At 34.7% G+C, this 16163-nt stretch overlaps 1 protein-coding gene across 1 annotated transcript in view; it reads left to right on the top strand.

Moving 5' to 3' along the window:
• Window positions 1-16163, top strand: part of TLK1 (tousled like kinase 1) — a 147060-nt gene that overhangs the window by 41917 nt on the left and 88980 nt on the right. Inside the window, exon 2 of the mRNA XM_011285316.4 lies at window positions 886-1004. Coding sequence (XP_011283618.1) covers window positions 886-1004 — 119 coding nt within the window. The remainder of the gene's footprint in view (window positions 1-885; window positions 1005-16163) is intronic.

Raw genomic sequence — 16163 nt, 5'->3', positions numbered from 1 at the left:
CCTTAATTCTCCAGTGATTGTTTAGTAATAGATGTTACTTCAATGATCTTTTTAATATATGTATGTTTTTCATGTACTTGATAGAAACTGAAAACTATCCAATGTCCAAAAAATCTTTGTGATGTGACAGTCAAAAGAATTCTTCCCAGTTGAAAATATAGTCAGATATAAGGTATATATAAACAAAATAATGACTAATGTTACTTAGTGTCAAAATTCTGTATAAGCTAAGAATAGGGAGATTTTACTAGGAGGGTGGTGTTTTCAGACTGTGGACCCATGGTCCATTAATGGCTCATGAAATCAATTTAATAGCTCACAACCAGTGTTTTCTCTTTTCTAATAGACAAATAGAAAATAATCGAGTGCACTGCATGTGGTAAGAAGTATTTGTAGAATTTTAAAAAAAGTATATTTATTTATTTATTTTGAGAGAGAGAGAGAGAGAGAGAGAGAGAGAGAGAATATGAATGAATCCCAAGCATGTGCCACGCTGTCAGTGCAGAGCCTGACGTGGGGCTCGATCTCACGAACTGTGAGAGCATGACCTGAGCTGAGATTGAGTCAGACACTTAACCAACTGAGCCATGTAGGCACCCCCGGAATTTTTCAATATATGTATGTATATGTCTGTGTACTGATGTGTGGAAAATATATTTCTAACTGTGGATTGCAGTCAAAATTGTTGGAAATCCACTGTAGATTGTTTTGTTAAATGAGTGTGGGACAGGACAAAAATTTTAAAGTCTCTCTCATCTGTTTGTAGAATTGATTCATTAAGTTTATATTGACATCTCAACTAACCATGTCTATGTATTTGTGTTTGTGTGTATATGAAGATATATATGTGTATGTTTTTTTTTTGTTTTTTGTTTTTCCTAATAGTTGCAATGGATGAGCTTCATAGTCTGGATCCAAGAAGGCAAGAATTATTGGAAGCTAGATTTACAGGAGTTGCAAGTGGGAGCACTGGAAGCACTGGCAGTTGCAGTGTTGGAGCAAAAGTGAGTAAGATTGTAATCTTCATTTGACATTCTTTCCTTGTATTAAATGATCTAAAATATATTTTGTAAAGGATCCCTACATATGTGCTTAAAAGCAAATTATTACTTACTGTAATTTTTATAATGTATAGGGAAAAAGTATTTATAAATCTGATTTTTAATACAGCATAACATGCTTTGGGGGCATTATGTTATATATATATATAATATATATGTGTATACGTAATATATATGTGTATATAATATATATGTGTTAATATATATACGTTAATATATGTTGTTATAGCTTAATAGGTTTCAGGAGTAAAAATGAGTTTAGTAGATTGTAGTTCTTTTCTCCCATTATATAATTTTTATTTTTCCTGTCCTTTATCTCTTCCTTGCCCCTGTCACCCTTGTTCCTATCTGTATATGTTCTTATTTGTACAGCAGATAATACAAATAAGTGTATCTGGGGACGCCTGGGTGGCTTAGTCAGTTAAGCATCCAACTTCGGCTCAGGTCACGACTTGCAGTCTGTGAGTTTGAGCCCTGCGTCAGGCTCTGTGCTGACAGCTCAGAGCCTGGAGCCTGCTTCAAATACTGTGTCTCCCTCTCTCTCTCTGTCCCTTCCCCACTTGTGTGTTCTTTCTCTCTCTCTCTCAAAAATAAACAAACATTAAAAAAAAATTAAGTGTATCTGTTCGGCCTTCCAGTGATAGACATCAGGTTGTCTTCAGCTCCCCATTACCTCACACGGTAGTAACTTTAATGTACTTGTTCTCTTATGGACCTTGCTGATCATTTATTGAGGTTATGTTCCCAGGAGGAGAACTGCTCTGTCATAGGGTATGTATAGAGTTAAGTTGAATAAATAGTATAAGATTGCTATTCAGAGCAGTTGTATACAACTAATCTGCACTTTCAACAGAATGCATGAGCATTTATATAACCCTACATCTCAGAAACATTTGGCATTATCTGGATTCTTCATTTTTGATAGTGTTTAACAGGTATCTCAATAGTATCTCATTTTTTCACTCATACCACCAGTTATTTTGAACATTTCTTTTATATGCTTGTTGGCTTTTTGGGAGTCTCTTATAAATTGTTCCAATAAGGATTAGTGATTACTTTTTCAAACTGAACTGATTTTCCCATGTTCTTTGTATATTCTACATAGCAATTCCACATTAGTTGTATACAGTGCAGATAACATTTCCTATTTTGTCATGTCTATCAACTTTGTTCATGGTATCCAGCATTGTACAGGATCATTGTAGAGGATTCTGTAATTTTGTTATAATCAAACTTACCAATTTTTTTTTTGCCTTAGAGCCTATAACTGGAAAGTTTTAAATAGCTGTTGGTATACTACGAAAAATAGTCCTCATCATGAACCATCTGGTCAAATAGGTCCTTTTGCTATTTTTACATTTTAAGTTATTTTGCTATTAGTTTATAGCAGGAATAAAAGTATAATGAAAAACAACTTTATTAGAAATTTCAATAAGAATTTAAACATACTAAAAAGCTCTTTGTGTCAAGTAAATCTTGGTGCACAAGCAGCACAGGCATCATAAAGGATGAAGGATATTGTCATGCATCCTTTGAGCATGAAGTGGTCCACGTTCCTGTAGAAGAATATTATATGATGAAATTCTTCAGTTAAATGACTGATGAAAATTCTGTTTCCTTTTTTTCCTTAGAAATGCGTTATCTGATTCATTGATTCTTGAATTTGGGAAAATTCTTCTCGGGTAATAACATTCAATGACTGAGATTTTATATGGTCATTGCCATCAGTTTTAGAATCTAGAGGTGTTATCTCTTTGTTTTCTGATTTGTCTTATAATTAATTATAAAATGTCTTCTGTCATTTTCTTCTCTTGACCATCTTGGGTGGAAGATGAAAATTTCTTGATTCTCCACTGGAGTCAGTGCAATCTAAAATCAGTCTGCAGTGATGTCTCCAGTCTTTCATACGTTCTTGGAAGATGGTGCAGTACTTTGGGCAAGACAAGAAGATAACTGAAAGATGATAATTTATTTCACTATTGCGTCACTCTTTTAGGTCATTAACTCTGTATTGTTTTTCTATTTCTACCGTAAAAAATTAAGTCAGTGCAATCTAAAATCAGTCTGCAGTGATGTCTCCAGTCTTTCATACGTTCTTGGAAGATGGTGCAGTACTTTGGGCAAGACAAGAAGATAACTGAAAGATGATAATTTATTTCACTATTGCGTCACTCTTTTAGGTCATTAACTCTGTATTGTTTTTCCATTTCTACCGTAAAAAATTACCAGAGTTGCTTAAAACAACAGACATTTATTTTCTTAAAAGTTGTGAAGGTCAGAAGTCTGACATTGGTCTCATAGGGTTAGAATCAAGGTGTGTGGAGGACTGGATTCCTTCTGCGGAGGCTCTAGGTGGGGATAATTTTCCCTGCCTTTTCTAGCTTCTAGAGCCTGCCTAAATTTCTTGGCTGGTGGTCTCCTTCCTCTATCTTCAAAGCCAGCAGTCATACATCTCTCTCACTGTTCTTTGGAAGTCACATCTCCCTCTGATCAGTCTTGAAAGGTTCTTCACTTAAGTATTCATGTGATTAGAATTGGGCTCATGCCCATCTGGATAGTCTGGCGTAATTTCCCCAATTCAAAGTTCTTACCCTTACATGTACAAAGTCCTTTTTGCCATATAAGGTAACATTCACAGGTTGTAGGGATTAGGGTGTGAGCATCATTGGAGGTTCATTATTCTGCCTATCGTATCATCATCCTATTTTTTTAATGATTTTTTGGTTGTTTCAGCATAGTTAGGAATAATTGATGAACAATGATGAGTAATGATGAAGTAATTCGAAGATGATGTAATAACAAAATATAGGAAAAGTTAGATCCATAAGATCACATAATGTATTTTAAATTTGTGAAAAGGTCCATTGGATGTTTGGTGATTAATGACCAGATAGAATGCATTTTATTCTATTAAAAATAAATTTTATTTTTATGCTTTGGATGAACTCTAAGAAAGAATAAAAGTCCCAAAGTACCAATTTTTACAAATAGCTAGAACTACTCAAAAAAAGCTCAAACACTGAAATTGGGTCCAGTGGACCATAAGGTATTTTAAGAGTTAAATACATCTTCCCCACCCCTGGGCTACAAAGATAATTCTACAGATTCTTCTGTTAATTTTATAGTTTTACTGTCATATTTGCACTTTAGGCCCTATCTTTTATATAGTATTGATAGGGACCCAGTTTTATTTTTCACCATCTAGTGAACCAGTTTTCTCCACAAGACTTCTTAAATCATCCGTATTTTTCCATTGATTGGTGATGCCACCGTTATCGTGTATGTTAAGTTGCCATGTCTTTAGGTGGATCTATCTGAGGTTTCTCTTACATTCTAGTGGTCTGTGTTCCTGTCCCAGTATCACATTAAAAAAAAATACTGTTGTATTTTTGTATGTTTTTTTTTATATGGTAAAGCAAGTCTCTTCTTTAATCTTCTAAGGTTGAGTTAGTTATTTATGGATCTTTATTCCCTCATAAAAAATTTGAGTATCTCTTCACTTACTTGTTAACATTTGGGAATTTTTATATAATGGTTTATTTGTATTTTTATCCTTAAAAGATTCAAGTAGAATTCTTATTTTGAATACATTGAATTTATAGATTAATTGAGGGAGGAAAGAGAAAGAGTAAAGAGAAAGAGGGAGAGAGAGAATCCTAAGAGGGCTCTGCACTGTCAGCGTGGAGTGCATTGGGGGCCTCAAACTTAGGAATTGTGAGATCATGACCTGAGCTGAAGTTGGATTGATTAACCAGCTGAGCCACCCAGGTGACCGTGACCTTGGAGGTTTTTGAGGTTATAGTTTGGTCTTGTACGTAGCAGTCTTGTTGTTGTTTTTGTTTTGTTTGTTTTTTTATACCACATAAGCAGCTGTCAAATCTGAAAGGAAGGAAAAGCTTTATTTGTAATTTTCAAAATATTGTAAGCAACGCAAATGTTCCTCATCTAAGAAATGGATTAAAAAGTGTGATATATATATTTGTACAATGGAATACTATTTAGCAGTTGATGACGACCTGCAACAACATGGATGAATCTCAAATGGATGCATTATGCTGACTTTTAAAAGAAGCCAGATTCAAAAGGCTACATATTATAATGCTTATTCTACTTTTTTTTTTTTTTTTTTTAAGTAAGCTCTATCCCCAATGTGGGGCTCACACTCACAATCCCAAGATGAAGAGTCACATGCTCCAACTACTGAGCTAGCCAGGTGCCCCACCTTTATTTCCTTTTTAACACAAGGGTTATTAATGTGGGATGTTTTAAGCTATTCTTTTGTTGCGGATTTCTAATTTATTGCATTACATTTTGAAAATACAGTTTGTATGACATTAATTCTTGGAGTGCGCCCTATTTTATAAACACTTCATATCTAATAACTCTTAATTTTATTTGTTCAGATCTTAGATATTTCCTTGTATTGTCAGCTTGACCTTTTCTCTGAGTGGTGTATTAAAATCATTAGCTGTATAAGGAATATAGTCTGTGGTATTGTAATAGCATTGTATGGTGACAGATGGCAGCTACACTTGTGGTGACCATAGCATAACATATAGAGTTGTCCAATCCTATGTTGTACACCTGAAACTGATGTAACATTGTGTGTCAACTGCACTTCAATAAAAAAAAATTAGCTGTGATTATTGATTTATGTATTTCAGCTTGCAGTTTATCAACATTTGCTTAATATTTTGAGGCTATATTTTTACATGCATACATCTTATTCTGTTCTTTTTATAACTAATTATTTTTTCCTTAATTATTTGTTTTTTTCAAATCTTACTATTTTCAGCCTTCTTTTGGTTCATTTTTGTTTTAGATATATGGGTATATGTTTTTCTATTTTATTTTTACTCGTTTTAATTGTATTTCTTTTAGAGCACATGTCTTTTTTTTTTTTTTTTTTTTAATGTTTGTTTAGTTTTGATAGCAGGGGAGGGGAAGAGAGAGAGGGAGACACAGAATCTGAAACAGGCTCCAGGCTCTGAGCTGTCAGCACAGAGTCCAATGCGGGGCTTGAACTCATGATCCGTGAGATCATGACTTGAGCTGAAGTCAGACACTTAACCATCCAGGCACCCCAACTGCATGTCTTTTTTGATAGAATATTAGTGTTTTTACCTGTTAAATGGTGGGTTTAGTCCATTATATTTATTGTAACTATTGTTATTTTCTGACTTGGCTCTGCTATCTATTGTCCAGTGTCTTCTAATTATACTTTTATTTCCTTCTATCCCTTGCTTTCCATTGGACAGATGGAGTTTTTCCTGATGTTTCGAGATTACATGTTCTATTTTTAGTATTATGATGATACTCTCTACTCATGTGTATATTTATACTAATTATATTGTTTATATTAATTATATTATACTCAAACTGATATTTGTGTATTCCTGTAGGATTTCCCACCCAGCCCCTATTTTTTAAATAACTTTTCACTTTGAAAAAATATTATGCCTATAGAAAATTGAAAATACCGTACAAAGAATACTTGCATATTCTTTATCCAGATTTAAGAGATGTAATCATTTTTGTGAAATTTTGCTCGTGTGTACACAAGCCCCTACCATCTTTCTCTAATATCACTGTGGTCTCTTCAGTGAATGTGAACGGACTTTTCTCTGAGGGAGCTGTGCTTCATTTCGGTGGGGAATGGTACTTAGGAACCAAGCTAGGTATGCTTGTTGTTAGGTGGTAGTCTTTTGGAAGAATGTCAGCTAATGTAGAAGGAATGTGGAATCAGGAAGTCAACATTCAGTATTCCCTAGCGTAATTATTATTTAAGGCAAGGATTATCAGTGGATGTTAAAATCATTTAGTGAAATGTTTCAGAGACTAGTGTATTTTCAGGGTCTCAAATTTCACCCTATAGATGAGTTATTTATTACAGAAGAGAAAATGGGTATTTAAAATAGAGAGATTTGTTAGTCACCACCATAATCAAGGTCAAATTTTTTATTGGTAGTGACACAGACAGTCTGACGTTAATTAGGTGCACTCTGAGGAGATGCAACAAGAGGAAGCCCTATAGTTTTCATAGTGGAATCTTCTTTCTCCATAGTGGAAAAATTTTATTTGAATTTAGTCATGATAAAATACTCCTGCAACATCCTGCTGGACAACTGGCCTGGACTCTTCAAAGTATTCAGTCCCATGAAGAATGAAGAGATGTGGAGGAACTGTTCTGTCTAGATTGATTGAAGTGAAAGAGACATAGCCGGATGCAGTCTGTGAATCTGTGAATCCCAATTGGCTCCTGAATTGGGAGAAAAATAGTTATAAAGAATGTTTTTTGAGACAGCTCAGGAAATTTGAGTATGGGTTCTGTGTTGGATGATGAATTAATGTTGGCTTACTTTTCTTTGTGGATAGCCTTCCATTTTTAAAATATCCATTTAAATTTAAAAACAAATATAGATGAAGCTACAGAATGTAAAATACTGTTGATCAATGACTGTTACAATGATTTTATACAAATTGCTGGTGATAATGTGCCTGTGAAATGCAGTATTGTTGGGTAGGCAATTTTAATAATGGTAAACCAGGAGTTGATAATGTGGAAGTAAAAGCACAAGGATCACAATTCTGATAGTGATGGTGCTCTGGGAGAGAAGGAATGGGAGAAAGGTAAGAAAGTTGTTTAAGAGTAGGGAGTAATCATAAATCTGTCTATATTGAGGTATGTTTGCTTAAAAGTAGGAAAGTAATAAGTATAGGCAACAGAGATACTGTAAATAGAACTTTTAAATTACTGTGACAGGGTGTAGAAGGTGGAATAAAAAGAAATAACCCAATAAAAGTGAGGGATAGAGAAAAAAGAAACAAAAAATTCTATTTTAAGCTATTACATAATGTAGAAAGCATAAAGCCAAGTATATATTATCACAACAAATGAGACTCCATCTATAGACTGTTGACAAGAAGCATTTCCCAAAAATGACAAAGATTGGAAATAACTGAAAAGAAGATATTTCAGATAATCATGGAGAACAATTAAATATAAATTTGAGATCAGTTTCTCCCCAACTCGGAGCCTTCCAGAGACTTCCCATCACATTTAAAATAAAATTAAATGTCTTCATCACACTGTAATAAGACCTTCTGATCTAACTTTAGACTAAATACCTTATTCAACTAACAGCCATTCCACTATGCCCACATTGTTATATTTGCCACTTGTCTCAAACATACTTCTCCCATCCGTCGTTCAGATGTTTGCTCAGGTGTCACCTCTTCAAAGAGGCTTTCTCTGTCTGCTCTATGTAAGAAGATAGCTATATCACTCTCCCCCTTTCTCCACCTAATTTCTAATTTTCTATTTCCTTACATACTACTAGATATTTGTTTATTGTTTGTTTCCTTTCTTGTACAGTGTTAAACTCCATAAGCCTTGGAGTTAAGTCTTTTTTTTTTTTCATTGCTATATTTCTAGCATCAGCAATAGTACTAAGCCTATTCTTCAGGAACAAAAGCCTGAATGGTACAAAGATAGATACTCTTTAAGGACTAATAATCCATAAGGAAGATATGACAATTATAAACTTTCACATGTCATACAGTTCTAAAAATACATGGTGAATCTATTAAAGTGTAATTATAGTGAAGGATTTTAATTCTTTTAAATTTTAAATTCTTTGAAATTTTGACTGTTCAGTTATATTTATATATATGTACATATATATGTATAGATGCGTATATGTATATGTATATATATATATATATATATGTGCGTGTGTGTGTGTGTATATACACATATATATATAGCAGTAGGCTATACAGGATTTGCAGTTTGCACAATATAATCTATACGCTTGATTTGATAGATAATGAACACACATACAATAGTCCTCTTTATTTGAGGATTTTGTAATTGCAAATTCACCTACTTGCTAAAATTTATTTGTAACCTCAAAATCAAAACTCAGATTGCTTTTGCCAATCATTCAAGGACCTGTGCATGTGCAGTGTTGGAAAATTTGAGCTGCCTGAGGCTGAACAAAACAACACTCCGTGTTTCAGCTCTCATACTTTAAACAAGTGTTCTTTTCACAGTTTACTCAGTGCCATGTTTTCACTTTTTTGTGCTTTTTATTGGTAATTTTGCTGTTTAAAATGGCCCCCAGGGGTAGTATTGCTGAGTTGCTATCTAGTGTTCTAAGCACAAGAAGGCTGTGATATGCCCTAGGGACAAAATACATGTGTTATTATGTAAGCTTTGTTCAAGCATGAGTTATAGTACTGTTAGCTGTGAATTCAGTGTGAATGAATCAACAATATATATTAAATAAGGCATCTTAAAACAGAAACACACTTTTATACAAAACAAGATTATGTATTAATTAACAAAAAATGTGATGAGAAGCTTGCAGGACCCTAACTGTGTATTTCCCCAAGTGGCGATGATTCAGCATTCACTTAACTCAGTGTTCACAGCTAATACAAAAATTGACTGTAGAGAGAGAGAACTTTTATTCCATCATGTTCTACTTCTTTTATCTTAGCCCAAGCCTGCTTCACCTGCTTATTTTACTTGTCCCAGATCCTTATGGCATGAGTTTGTGACTCTGTTGTAGGGTTACAAATGGAAGGTAAAGGTAAACGTTATGGACTGATGTAAAAGTTATTGTGTGGCTGTCATGTCAGGAAAAGGAGCTAAACATAAAGATTTATTTTCTTATATAGTGAGGAGTCACACATGGTTTAAAGAACTTAAAAATTGTGTATATTTAAGGGTAAGGTAACCATTTGAAAAATGTAAAATAAAAAATGCGAATATATCAGGAAGAAGGGGAAGCTGTGGTGCCAGTGAACTAAATTCTTCATCGTTCATGGCAGAGTCAATAAAGTACTTATTGAAATAGAGGTACATACAGTAGAATACTCTGCCCCTGTTTGAAAGAAAGAAATTAGCAAAAGAAAAAAAGGAATGAAGAATTTATTATATGTTGATTAGGAATTTCCCAGTCTCTATTAAGAGAAAAGAAAGAAGTGCAGGATAGTCTGCATAATGTTATTTTTTGTATGAGAAGGAAGGAACCAAGTTTGTATGTTTGATTTGTTAGTGTAGACAAATAACCTCTAGAAAGATAATAAGAAAGTAAAGTAGCCTGTTTGTATTGCTTATTCAAAAATTGCATTAAAAATAGTTTTTAAAAAAATGGTTGCCTCAATATTGGGACTAGCATGGGAGGGAGAAATTTATGTTTCAGTAATGAAATTTTTTTCCATGTGCCTGTGTTGTTTTTATATTTTAAAAAATACCTCATGAGTGTTTGCCCCACCAAATCTGCTTTGAAGGCTTTGAAAGTCTGAGTGTGTGCTTGCCATGTGTGTATAACTATGTATCTGAGTATATAAGTGATTATATACTAGATTTTACCAAGCTTTCTTCCTCCTTCTGTGTTCCTTTCTCCTCAATAATTTGAAACTTTTATAAAATCTTTTTGTATTGAGATATAATTCACATACCATAAAATTGGCCCATTTTAAAGTGTACATTTCAGGGGATTTCAGTATATCACAATTATGTGGCTATCACCACTCTCTAATTCGAGAATGTTTTTATCACCCAAAAAAGAAACCCCCTACACGTTAGCGGCAGTTCCCCATTCTGCTCTCCTACCCTGCACTTTAGCCCCTGGCAACCATTAGTCTTACCGGTCTCTATGGGTTTGCCTCTTCTGAACATTTCATACAAATGGATTCATACAAATACAGCATTTTGTGTCTGCTTTCTGTCTCTATGGACTTGCCTATTCTGAACATTTCTATAAAGGGAAATATACAATATGTACCATTTTGTGTGTTTTTTTTCCACCTAGCATAATGTTTTCACAGTTTATGAATATTATAGCATATATTAGTACTTAATTCCTTTTTATGACTAAATATTCCATTGTATTGATGTATTAAGTTTGTTTATCTGTTCATCAGTTGTTGGATATTTGACTTGTTTCTATTTTTTGATGTGAATAGTCTTTGAATTAACACTGGTACAACTGCTTTGAAAACTCTGGTACAGGTTTTCTTCAGTTTTCTTAGGTGTATATCAAGGAGTGGAATTAAGTTACTGTGATAGTAGCATGGGAAAAGAAAAATAGACTAGTGGAACAGAATGGAGTCCAGCAACAGATCCATTTATATATAGTAACTAGATAAATGATAAAGGTAGTTCCACAGTGCAGTGGGGAAAGGGATAGTCTTTTATAATAGATGATGGATCAGTTGAATATACATATGGGGAAAAATGATTCTTGACCCTCAACTCTTAGCATCATACAAAAATCAGTAATAGGTGACTTGAAGATCTAAATATGAAAGGTAAAACAATAAATATTTAATAAGAATGACAGATTTCATAAGTGTACCACAAAAGGCACTAACCATAAAGTGAAAAGATTTAATAAATGTAACTATGTTCAAATGACACCAGTAAGATGAGTGAAGAGGCAAGTCATAGAAGATTCATACTGAGAATTATGTGAAGAATTCCTACAAACCAAGAAGAAAAAGACATGTAATCCATGGTCAGAGTTGCCACAGCCAAATTGTTCTACCCGACCTGTAATGAAAAGTAGTAGAACTATGTACTGTTCTTCCAACCCTATATTCATTCTTCACAGAAGTGATCCTTACAGCTTTTTGTCGCAGGTTTTGTTTTATTTGTATTTCTAAGTAAGGTTATATAATAAATATAGGTTCTTTGTTCTTGGTTCTTTGTCTTTTTCAGTTTTAGGTATTTAATACTTCCCTTTTGTGTGTGTGTGTGTGTGTGTGTGTGTTCACCTATTTTGAGGGAGGGAGAGCAGGCATGAGTTGGGGGAGGGGCAGAGAGAATCCCATGCAGGCTCTGCCCTGACAGCACAGAACCCAGTGCGGAGCCCCATCTCACAAACGGTGAGATCATGACCTGAGTGGAAATCAAGAGTTGGATGCTTTAACAGACTGAACCACCAGGCATGCCTGTTGACTTCGTATCATAGAAGATGAGGCATTAACTCTTTTAAATGACCCAACCCTCTACCTCTATAAAAATATTCACATTTCCCTGACTCCATCCTAACTTAGATAGACAGTACTGCAATTTTGGGATTGATTGTTATTTCATTATTTACAGTATGACTGTGTAAATTTTATTCACAGCTGTGAAGGCTCCATGATTACATTTCTTCTTTTATACAATTTTCTGTTTTCACCGGAGTTAATAGTTGATTTATATCTTTAGTTTTTTAGTATTTAGTGGAAGCATCCAAATACTCTCCAGCAGAGGTGTGCAGATCTCTCATTATTTTCACATACAAGTTTTTGTTATTATTTTTTTATTTAGACATCCTCCCTGAAATTTTGTAGCTCTTTTGTTAAGATAGTTGCTCTCTCTTTCTGCTGGATGCCTGTCATCCTGGAATCTACCTTCTTGACCATCGTGGGAATTCCATTTGTGTCTGTCCTGTGAGCTCTGCTTTCTGTATGCCATCTCTTCATCTTTCTTGGTTTACTCCTTTGCTTTGGTGGAACAGATTCTCTAGTTATTTCCTGAGGAAAGGTAAATGAGTAGGCAGATTTTTGAAACCTTGCATATTCTCTTCTTCCCTTTGGTTGTTTGCACGTAGAATTCTAGGTTGGAAATCATTTTATTAGAATTTTGAAGGTATTGTTCCATTGCCTTCTAGCTTCCAGTGTTACGGCTGAGCATTCCAATGCCATTCTGATTCCTGATCCTTTGTAAGTAACCTGTTTATTTCCCCCTAAACGCTTTTAGGATCTTGTCTTTAATCCCTGGCATTTAACATATTTTATTACAATATGTTTTGGTGTGGCTCTTCCTTGAGCCAGGTGCTTGGTCAAAAGTATGTCCTCTAATGCAGAAATTCATGTTTTCCAGTTCTAGAAAAATTTCTTGAATTATTTCTTTGATAATTTCAGCTCCTTGATTTTCTTGTCCTTTTTTCTGAAACTCACATCATTTGAACCAGGACCTCTTGGATAGATTATCTAGTTTTCTTTTTTCTTTGAATTTTTTTGGTCTTTTTCTGGGAGGATTGCTTCAGCTTTGTCTTTGAATCCATCCATTTTTTTCTTTCATTTTTAGCTATAGTATTTTCTTTTGCCAGGAGGGTTTTGTTTTTTTTTTTTTTCATTTTTAGTTTGCTATCCTAGGATATTTAATAGTGGTATTATTTTTGTGTGAAGTTTATTTCTTTATTTCTTACCAGTTTCTTTATATTTTTTGTTTGTATCTCTTCACATATCTGGTGATACTGGGCTTTGTTCATGTACATGCTTTAGACACTGAAGCACATTTTAGTTTTTAATGTTTATTTATTTTTGAGAGAGAGACAGAGCATGAACAGGGGAGGGGCAGAGAGAGGTAGGAGACATAGAATCAGAAGCAGGCTCCAGGCTCTGAACTGTCAGCACAGAGCCCCACATGGGGCTGGAACTCATGAACTGCAAGATCATGACCTGAGCCAAAGTTGGATGCTTAACTGACTAAGCCACCCAGGCGCCCGGGCAGTGAAACACTTACTGGAAGCTTTGTATGAGTAGGGAGGGTTTATTGACCAATAGGTTTTGTAGCAGGATGACATGATTGGGTCATTTTTCTGAGAGATTTTTAATTCTTCATATCTATAGGTCTTATATCTTGAGATGCTGTTTTTTTAGAGAGAAAGTCTATAGTCTTGTATCTGTGGAGTGTAAGTTTGGTTGCTAACTTTATAGAATTGAGCATGGAAAGAGGGCTAAGGTTTTCTTCAGTTAGTGTGTAGACTTGCTTTTAATACCTTCTAGTTCCTCAGGTGTACCGGATGTGCCTAAATCCATAGTTCTGGCTCATCATTTCCAGAGATTAAATCTGGCTTGCAGTATTTTTTTTTTTTTAATTTTTTTTTTTCAAAGTTTATTTATTTTTTGGGGGGGGACAGAGAGAGACAGAGCATGAACGGGGGAGGGGCAGAGAGAGAGGGAGACACAGAATTGGAAACAGGCTCCAGGCTCTGAGCCATCAGCCCAGAGCCTGACGCGGGGCTCGAACTCACGGACCGCAAGATCGTGACCTGGCTGAAGTCGGACGCTCAACCGACTGCGCCACCCAGGCGCCCCTGGCTTGCAGTATTTATGATGACGAGATAGTAGTCAGTCATACCCTTTTTTGTCCTTATGTATACAATATGTTAGCTTTCTCTGGCTGCTTTCAACATTTTTTTTCTTTCTCTTTATATATATATTTTAGGATTTTATTTTTAAGTAATCTCTGCATCTTAATATGGGGCTCAAACTCACAACCCTGAAATCAAGAGTGGCACACTGCACCAACTGAGCCAGCCAGTGCCCCAAGATTTTTTTCTTTTTAAAAATTTTTAGTGGATTAATTTTTTATTGAGGTGTAATTGACATATCACATTATGTTAGTTTCATGCATACAACATACTTGTATATATATATTATATATATATAATATATATATATCATATTTGTATATATCACAAAATGATCATCGCGGTAAATCTAGTGAAAATCTCACCACACAGTTACAATTCTTTTTTGGTGATGAGAACTTTTTAGAATTAATCTCTTAGCATTTTTCAAATATGGAATACAGTATTATTAACTATAGTCCCCATACTGTTCATCCCAGCACTTACTTATTTTATAACTGGAAATTTGTATCTTTTGACTTGTTTATCCATTTCACCCACCCCCATCCCCTGCCTCTGGGAACCACTAATCTATTCTCTGTGTCTGTGTGCTTGGGTTTTAGGGGGTTTTGTTTATTTTTTAAAATTCCACATATAAGTGAGATCATAAACTTTGGTCTGCCTTTGACTTATTTCACTTAGCATATGCCCTGAAGGGTCCATCCATGTTGTTGTGAATGGCAAGATTTCTTTCCTTTTTTTTAATGGCTGAGTATATTCCCTTGTATATATATACACCACATTTTCTTTATCCAGTCTTCCATTGATGGACACTTTGGTTGCTTCCATGTCTTGGCTATTGTAAATAATGCTGTAGCGGACATGGGGTGCAGATAATTCTTCTTTTTTTTTTTTTTAACTAAAGTTTTTATTCAAATTCCAGTTAGTTAGCATACAGTGTAATGTTAGTTTTAGTGTACAAATTGGTGATTTAACACTCCATACAACACCCAGTGCTCATCACAAGCACACTTTTTTTTTTTTAATTTAAATCCAAGTTAGTTAATATGGTTTCAGTAATAATGACTTCAGGAATAGAATTTAGTGATTGGTCACTTATGTGTCACATCCAGTGCTAATCCCAGCAAGTGTCCTCCTTAATGCCTCTTGCCCATTCCTCCAGCCAACACCCTTCCAGCAACCCTCAGTTTATTCTGTGTAATTTAAGAGTCTCTTATGGTTTATCTCCCTATTTTACATTTTTTGCTTCCCTTCCCTTATGTTCATCTGTTTTGTATCTTAAATTCCATATATGAGTGAAGTCATATATTTGTCTTTCTTTGACAAATAATACATTAGCATAATACACTTTAATTCCATTCTTGCAAATGGCAAGAATTGGTCACTGAGTAATATTCCATTGTATATATGTCACATTTTCTTTATCCATTCATCATTCAATGGACATTTGGGCTCTTTCCATACTTTGGCTGTTGTCAGAATTACTGCTATAAATGTTGGGGTGCATGTGCCCCTTCAAAACAGCACACTTGTATCCTTTGGTAAATACCTAGTAGTGCAATTGCTGGGTTGTAAAATAACTCTATTTTTAATTTTTTGAGGAACCTCCATACTGTTTTTCCAGAGTGGCTGCTTCGGTTTGCAGTCCCACCAGCAGTGCAAAAGGGTTCCTCTTTCTCTGCATCCTCGCCAACATCTGTTGTTGCCAGAGCTGTTAATGTTAGCCATCCTGACAGGTGTGAGGTGGTATCTCATTGTAGTTTTGTTTGGTGTTTCCCTGATGATAAGTGATGTTGAGCATCTTTTCATGTGTCTGTTAGCCATCTGGATGTCTTCTTTGGAAAAGTGTCTATTCATGTCTTTTGCCCATTTCTTCACTGGATTATTTGTTTTCTTTGGGTGTTGAATTTGATAAGTTCTTTATAGATTTGGATACTAACCC

The sequence above is a fragment of the Felis catus genome, chromosome C1 (genome assembly GCF_018350175.1).
Source record: "Felis catus isolate Fca126 chromosome C1, F.catus_Fca126_mat1.0, whole genome shotgun sequence".
NCBI lineage: Eukaryota > Metazoa > Chordata > Mammalia > Carnivora > Felidae > Felis > Felis catus.
Note: the sequence above shows the minus strand (reverse complement) of the source record. Positions and strands in the feature narration are given on the sequence as shown.